Here is a 9,199-nt window from a genome sequence, read left to right on the forward strand (position 1 = left end):
CTTAAGAAATGTTTGATAACTATCCAGACATTATAAAGATTTCACATGTGAAATTTCAAAATTTTCTGATGCATAAAAGTATTTTTAATGCTAAAATGAAAATTATTTTGCATGATAGATAGGCAAGATGTAAAAAGAAAAAAAAGGGCATGAGAGAAACACTGCTTTACGAACCTTAAAACTTAATAAAAAAATTAGATATTTTGCATATGAAAGCATTGTAATGTTTACTGACAAACTTCCAAATTTCGTTAACATTCGCTTACTAATTTAAAAGTTATAACATGAAAACTAAAACAAGCACAAATTGGTTATGAGGTCAGTCCCAGAGAACGAGCCCAGTTTGAAAGAGTTAAATAGTGAAAGGTTCTAAAGAACTATACTACGCAAAACAACTAAAGGATAAGTAGAATTTTAATATTACAGATATGACAATGCTCATTTACTGTTATCACATGATGTCAGTTCACCAACCCAACCCTCTTCAGTTCTCTTTTTGTAAATTAGTTGTCTGAGATTTCAAATGTAAATGATTAGTTATATATACATAATTTATGGTGAGCCCACACAATCATGACTGTGCTATAGCTATGTTTAAAATGTTCCAAACTGTTCACGAACCATGGCTAAACTTTAAAGAAGACATTTGGATGTTTCACTCTTGTGGAGAATCATTTGACAAATGGAAGCTGTTCATTCACAACAGGCTGTTACAAACTCCTTACAAGTGTCTCGAAGCAGCACCAGCAGAATGTGGAATTGCTTTTAAGTCAGTAGTACAGTTGGTTACAATAGAAAACCATCGTGAAAAACATAAGCAGATTTTTACCTGTCAATTTCAGCTCACTGCAGTCATATGATACCTTCTTCAGGACCGAGTCATATGTTTTAGAAGTAATGAGATTGTATTCCGTTGACAGCAAGAACAAGTAACGTGTCAACCTGTGGAAGTGAGTATTATGATCCTTTAATCTTAATACCAATTGCACCAGCATATGACAGCACAAAGGATCATAGGACATGTGACATGAATTGCATCATCCTTCAGGACATAGAACTTGGTATGTCCACCAACAACTACTCCTGCATTGATGTATTTCCACTGCCAAGTGTTTCGTGTCCTTGTATGAAAATAGAGTTGGGTCAAGTTTTTTATTCTCTTTAAATGACTGTTTTGTGATTGAAGGATGAAGCGGGACTCTTCAGTGAAAAGATAGTGTTCTGCACGTAATTGGTCCACTGGCTGTATACTTGGCACCGTTTCAAGCAATCTGTTGCGAAAAAGAAGGGACTGACTGAATGGAGTGGCCAGATTTTAATCTTATCAAGTATGCATGGGACTCTTTGAAGACTATCATATACTACCAAGTGACTCCAGATATTAAAAGTACTCTAGAAACAGGTCTTTCAGAAGAGTTGTCAAGGGCACCTTACAATGTCATCAATATACGTACTTGTGTCAGGCTGTCCTTGCTGTTCAACATGATTAACACACTCCATATTAAAGTGAAATATAAAGATTTTGAAGCCATCTTTACAAAAATGTTCATTTATACTCCCAGGCTCAATGATCAGTCACTTGAGCTTCATATCACATAACAAATGTTGGATTTACATAAAAAATTAGTTGTGTGAATCAATTGACACTACTTTAGAAGATTGTTTTTTTGGCTTGTCACAACTAAGTTATTATAAACTCCAGTTATCCTTTAACTGCTTTCTGCAGTGCATCACAATAAAATATCACAGACAAAAAAAACAACAACAACAATGAAAGTAAAATAATACATATTTTTACTGTTGTGGGCACAAAAGAATGTAACTATACTCTTATAAAACTAGAGGATCAACTACAATTGATGACTGTTAGCTACTGGTTGCAGTTATCAGAAATAATTCACTGATGAATCACTGCAAAGTGGATCCAGTGAATAAAGTCAGACCTTTGTTCATTCTGAACGGTAAAATATATGTCGACCAATTATTCACTTTCAGAGTAATAACAAACTAAGTACCTTTCTCTTGTGGTTGAGAATCATTAATCAAATAAAACTTGTATCCTCCAGGGGCTTCAATCACATAGCAGTTATTGTCCTCCTTGACTGGCCAGTTTAAATTTTTGGCATTTTCTATAGCAGTTTGAGACTTGATGGTGATGCCCTGTTTACATATAACACAATAAGAAAATAAAAATAATGCCACGCAAATTTTATCTTGAGCAATACATTTGTTTTCTGATTATCATTAGTACATTTTACTAACAAACATCTTTTCATTAGACAACAGATTATACAGATTTTAAATCTGTATAATTTTATTTTTTATCAGCAGCTTTGTGCATTTTATTCATCTCTTCACTTAGCCAGGTTAACATAATCTATAAAATAACATAAAATTTAAGGACAACAAGGAGCCTGTTTGTCCACCTAGGCTGTCACATCCACTAAGTTTTAAAAAATAAAAAAACAATAACCTCTTAGAAAAAACAAAACTGTCTCAGATGAAAATTACCCCTACCTCTCAAAATTTATATTTGTGTCCCCCTTATCCTACCAATTTCACCATTAATTCCAAAGAAAATATGATTCATCAACACTATTAATTCCATTAATATTCTTAAACACCAAGACAAAATAATTTCATAGAAATTAACCAGTCTTCATACGACAACTTTCCATCTCAGATGTCATTCTATAAGCCCTCCTCTGAATCTTTTACAACAATTCAACATCCTTTCTAAGGAAAGGAGCACAAGGTTGAAAACAATATTCCAGATATGACCTATACAATGGAACTATAACCTCTTTAGACTTGTATTCAATATTTATGTGGTACAACCTAAATTCCCACTTGCCCTATCATTAGCAACTGTAAGCGGCTTGGATGGCTTAAGAGACTAATCAATAAGATCACCAAGATCCTTTTCTCCAATAATACTGTTGACACAAAAAATGTTTTTCACTCCCAAAATTAATCATAACTTGATTTTAATTTGAGTCACAGTATCCCAAGTTTTACTGAATCAATGTTACTCTCAATGGATATTATCTGTTGAACATTCTTATAATTCACCACATAGAAACCCATGGCAAAGCAAGACATATAATTTCAGGAGTTAGATTTAAAAAAATGTAATTTTCTACCAAAATAGTAGATATTAGAATAGTTATATTACTTAAGTAAATATCTTAGTAATAAAATTTCAAAAAAAATCATAGATCGAACTGAACAAACAAGGACTAGATAACTGCAAGAATTTCTTTATCAAAATCAGAGAAATAACATTAACTTATTATCTAACACAACGCACCTCCGAGTAACATACATATTATACTGATGCATTATATTGTCTGAAATAACTTACTTTATACAGTTGTTCAACGTTATAGTACTTTTCTGGAACAGTTGCTATGGGAATTGTTATCCCTAAAAATAAAAACTCATCCTTTAAAAGTATGGTATTATTTCTTAACTTACCAGAAAATCATTGCCCAACTGATACTGATTAACTCCATAATTATACGTTAGTTCTGCAACAAAATGATTATCTTCTGGTCCAAAGCCAACCATGGTTTTACTCCATTTACCATCATAAGGTCTGAATAAACAACAATTCTGATTTGTATAATAAAAATAAAAATGGCCACTCTATGCAAATTTAAAATATGATAATTTATTTAAAGCAGACATATCTCAAAAGGAGTCTACAACAACTAGTATCTTTTTCTAAACACACTATCAGCTGGCACGTTAAAATAGCAACTTAAAATATTTAGCTGGAGTATTAGATTCAAGGTTTTCATCGAACTTAATATCAGTTTCATATATACACTTACAACCACAAATTTTGGACCATCCTAAAATACTAAGAATGATACATAATTCAAAAATAAATTAAATATACATAATTTAAATCATTTAATCAAATAAACTTCAAATGATATTTAAAAAGTCTACCAAAAGCCATAATAGTAGTGTAGTATCTTGTGGATTACCAGCAGAGCAGAGAAGTAAGGTCTGCTAATAGTATTAGGGTCCTCGATCTTGAGTTTTGAGATGTATTTCCCTTTGAGTTGCAACAGTTAAATCATGAAGGATGAGAAAAGATACAACCTCATACATGAAACAATACCCAATCACAATTAAGAAAACAACACACTACACTACAAAACAATAGAGCATGTGATTATGTGCTGTGTATTTAAATGGAAAGCAGTAGGATTAATAGAAAAACTCTTATAAGGAAAGGTGTAGGACTAACAGAAAAACTCTTATTAGTCCAAGTTCTCACCCCAGTAAAGTAGACTAAAATAAAGATGAAAGCACTAAATGAAAATAACCCCAAGTTATGATAAATAAAAATTCATTCTAAAGCAAGGTATACTAAAAACTATGAAATCCAAGTTACTCTTCATTTTCACTAAAATCACTTTACTTCGAGACTTAAATCCCCTAAAGGACAGAACCATACTCCTGCCTTCCTGGCAATGCATGCTAAGCCTTACATTCACTTACTGTGACTGCAAACAAACAAAGTACACTTAAAAGAAGTATGTTAAAAATGGGAAAGAAACCGAAACCAACAACTTAAACAAATAACTGCATATACAGATAAGAGTAATTTCTCCATGCATTTTTTACACATTATTTATTATGGAGCAACGACAGATAATTCTAGGGTGATACAACACTTTTGGCCATAGTTGTGTATATATTTAATTATAAATAAATTTATTCCAATAAAAGAATGGTTTCATTTTTTTGTCCTCAAAAGTAAATTACATCTGTAAATATATTAAACTTATTGATCATCATGAGTAAGCATTACCTCAATATAAATTTCATTGATGCTCTTCAACAGAAATAACATGAGCTTTACAAATTCACGATATTATTAGCATTTTAAAAAAAATACAGATTTATAAATTATTTTCACACGTGTAAAATGTGAATATTTTGAGCCCACTTTAAAAAAAAAGATTAATAGTTAATATTTTTCAATTTAGACTGATAATGCAGTAGCTATATACCCAGCAGTCCCAAAATATGAATACTGATCATCATTCACTCGACTAGAGAATGAGTAATAGTAAATGATGAGACTGATTCGTCTTGAAGCTTGACGAAACAATCTGAATAAAACATTTGCACTGGAAAAATAAATATTGATCGTCATTCTTGTTTCGTGTGGATCAGTATGTATTTCCTACAAGTTCACGGGAATGATCCTCGAAATACTAGACACCTGACTATCCATAACTTCATGATCATAAATACTGATAAGCTTCCAATATGTTAATTTATATTATCTATACATAAATAATTTGTGATAATATAAATTTTTTGAAATTATCATTACTATTATAAACATTATAATTTATTATTAAACCCTTTGCCAAAATTACAAATGCTTAACGAATTGAATTACAATTTTATTGTGTATATATATATATATATACACACACACATGTTAGTTGAACAAAAACACGCACCATGCCTAATGTATAATAAAAACCTAATGGAGAACGGATGACCAAATAAGGACATGAAAAATACTAAATAAAATACATAAGCTGATTGAGATGCATTCCAAAGCTGTAATATGAGAAAGGACAAACAAGTGGTTCTCATTATCAATATTAAACAGACACGATCATGGTAAAGAAGAATGCAACAAATGTTACGATAACATATACTACACTAAAGGAAGTGTCGCTATAAAAAAATGAGTGGTGCAACTTTGTTTGGAAGCCACAAGTGGAGAAGTATATATGAAAAGACACCAACATTAAATGGCTTATTCGGCTAACCAATTATATATTGCTTGGGTTTGGGTTCAGTTCAAGGACACAAATTTACCAATTAGATGAAGGAACTACTTGCAAAATAGCTGTACTGTACTTGTTGAGAAATCGAACAAACACCAGAAATGTGTGTAAAATGTCATGTTTTTGGTCCAGAGATAGAGCTCCTCCACTGAATCAGACTTGCTGCTAAACCTGCTGTCCAAAAATTCCCAATTGATCCACATTGTCACTAGACACGATGTCTGAACGTGGGCGTATTCAAATGAATAGAAAACATTCACGACATACACTCTCCATAAATTATAATTGCTATCCCTCTCTAGTCTAACAACATATTAGTAAATGGTGTATAATGTCTGAGAATAACGTTATGTTAAAGAAGAATTCACTTGTAGAGTTAGCAAAACTAAATGAAGAGATAACAGAGTTGTTAAAGAATATTCTAGACGTTTTTAATGAGTTAGCAAAACATAACTATGTATGAATGTATTTCATGTATTAACGTAATAGATCACTTGTTTGGTGTAGTTTTCATATTAATGATTCTTGTGGATGGTTTAATCAATAAACAGTTGCTTATCCAGAATGAAGAATTTAATGCTTTTAACATAAGAGTTGTTTCAAGATAATTTTGAAATTGTAGATGTCGATGAACATCTGAGCATTTTTAATTAAAGTTTTGTATATTATTTCTATTATTCAACTCTGAGTGAATTTTTTATTATAAATGTCAATTTCCTTGAGCTGGTGGCTTGTGTGCTTAACCCACAACTGCATAACCTGAATTTAAATAAATTCATTTGTAACTTGTGTGAAGTCAAACTCAACGACTATACCTACCAACCACCTGTTACATTATTATTGTTTTTGTTCTTATTATTATTAATTATCATCACTAATATGACTATTGTCATTGTAGCTCATTAATATTCAATTTTTTAGAATGCCAGGTATCTAGTCACTGTGTATTAATAAACACAAATTAATAACAACAACATTAAGTAATTTTTGCTAATATTTGGGTGTTAAGATTATTCAATAAATTACAGGTGATTTTTAATTTTCTGTGAGAAATGCATTTCATCTTACCCATTACAAGCAGCTTTGCATCCTTCTTCAAATTCTTCATGTCGCAATATCTGAAAATGAAGATAAGTGCTTACACGAATTACAATGGAAACAGGAAAATGAACAAGAAAGAATAAGCCACTCTCTTGGAACAAGAAAAAACAATAACAAGTGAACAAGCCCTTCATACTTAAGTTAATAATATACTAAATGATGTTTAGAAAATAAGCCTACTGGACAGTAACAACATTACAATAATATTACTAATTATCTCTCACTCTCAGTGTCAGATTATAATGAAATACTGTGAGACTGTCAATTTTAACAATCAAAGAAGAAATAGTCAGGATTAATTCTACCAAAAACAATTATGACAGCAAAAACACAGGAAAAGTATTATAATATGTGCATAGGTATATTTTACAAACCTCTTACTATTACTATTATTACAACTTTTTTAAGTGTTTAGTCCTTTGAAACAAACACATGGTGGGAGAGGTATACGTGTTTATTCTCTCAAAAATTCCAGAATAAATAACTTATTGAAGAATTACTCTTTCTAGTCTTTACATCACTATATCTACCCTACCTATAGTTTAACAATAACTTTCATAGTGTAATTACTCACTAGTTAGTGAACCTGTGACGTCTACTCTACTGAAGTAACCGGTAAATTAATCAAAGTTCAAATACTATAGTCTAGTATAGTATCGCTTATGTTATCGTATCAATGAACTTGCACCCGAACCAACGTTGTTAAACATACCTTCATTCCTAAAATATTTTTGTAAAAGTGTGCTGTAAGATTTCTGTCACCAACTTTAAATACAAAGTGAAGAGCCCTTCGTGTAGCCATTTTTCGTCTTCTCCAAACAGATTTTTAGAGGAATGAAAGTGAAACCTACGATTCCTATTCTGCACGTGACTTTGACGCATGAAAAGTAACTTGCTCTCAAAGTCTTACAATAAACCACTACCAATACGCAATCTTTAGGGAACACTTGTTTATTGCATAAAGCCAGAAATATATCTATACCAATCGAATCATTCGTTGCACAGAGAAGTTTTTGGAAATTGGAAAAACTAAAATAAAAATTAACTTTCTAAAAACGATACATTCGGGAAATAATTTACGTATAGTGTTATCTCTTTATCGGACACAGGCCGTACTTAATAAAGGCTCAATAAAGACAAATGGGCCGCAAATGTTTTCCGGGATTTACACATTTTGATAAAAAGTTTAGAAAAAAACGACCTTTATACCCCAGCTATATATAAAATAACTTTTTTTTTTAACCAACGTTAAAATATCAATATCAATTGTATATTAAACCTGATGAAGCCTCAAAGGCGAAAAATTGGTTAAAATAGAAAAGTTCTTTTATATATATATCAGGAGTATAAAGGTCGTTTTTATAAACTTTTTATCTAAATGTTTTCTGGATCTCTACTAGTTAAGGGCGGATGGAGCGGGGGTGCGACCGCTCCTCTTACAGCAAAATAAAAGGTGCATAAAAATTAGGTTACTTTTGGAAGAATTTTTTTTTTTAAGTGACGAGGATACAGAAGGCTTTTTTAAGTTTAAAGACTGGTTTCAACAACCCTTTTATCCCTCTTTTTCCATCCTTGGACGAACAAAGAGTCAAAAACCGGTTTGCTAACCTTCAGAGGGCTCGATTTGTTCAAGTCTACTAAATTCTGCTCGATAACCTATTAGCTAACAAAGAAGTTGATAAACACCACAAAACATATGTTCAAATAGAATCAATACAGTAATAACTCAGAGGAACGTTTTAATAAACTAAAAATGTAGTATTTTTTGCATCAACTAAGACAAGATTCACCAGTCCCCAACTTGATTTGGGGAATTTATACCTTATTTTTTATCGTCTAACATTTTTCTAAGATCCAGACAAACTCCACGCTTCAAACAACCACTTTCAACACAGTAAACACGAGAGGAATTTAAATATGTAAGTAACTTCGAATTCCAAATCTTTCGCTAAAACATACAACTGAAACAATGTTTATCTTCATATGATCACCAGATTTATCACTTTATTTTTAACTTTATCAACTAGGGATAAACTAGTGCTTCGCGTACGATGTATGTATTAAAATTATTTGAGTATGGAAACACTGTTAGGCAAAATAAGTGGATACAGAACGAGATTAAATCCTGGACCTCCCGCTTACGAAGTGTGTTCTACGCCCATAGATTTTTCACTTACGTAGCATCAAGTGGAATACTATATATATGAGAAGAGTATATGTTTTGTTTGTTTGTTTTTGAATTTCGGGCAAAGCTACACGAAGGCAATCTG

At 31.5% G+C, this 9,199-nt stretch overlaps 1 protein-coding gene across 1 annotated transcript in view; it reads right to left on the minus strand.

Moving 5' to 3' along the window:
• Positions 1-7,820, minus strand: part of LOC106463754 (glyoxalase domain-containing protein 4-like) — a 22,408-nt gene extending 14,588 nt beyond the window's left edge. Inside the window, exons 1-4 of the mRNA XM_013923815.2 lie at positions 7,642-7,820; positions 6,897-6,946; positions 3,478-3,598; positions 2,016-2,160 (exon numbers count right to left, since the gene is read on the minus strand). Coding sequence (XP_013779269.1) covers positions 2,016-2,160; positions 3,478-3,598; positions 6,897-6,946; positions 7,642-7,731 — 406 coding nt within the window. The 5' untranslated portion in view covers positions 7,732-7,820. The remainder of the gene's footprint in view (positions 1-2,015; positions 2,161-3,477; positions 3,599-6,896; positions 6,947-7,641) is intronic.
• Positions 7,821-9,199: the final 1,379 nt, after the last annotated feature.

Source organism: Limulus polyphemus, unplaced genomic scaffold (genome assembly GCF_000517525.1).
Source record: "Limulus polyphemus unplaced genomic scaffold, Limulus_polyphemus-2.1.2 Scaffold1474, whole genome shotgun sequence".
Lineage (NCBI taxonomy): Eukaryota > Metazoa > Arthropoda > Merostomata > Xiphosura > Limulidae > Limulus > Limulus polyphemus.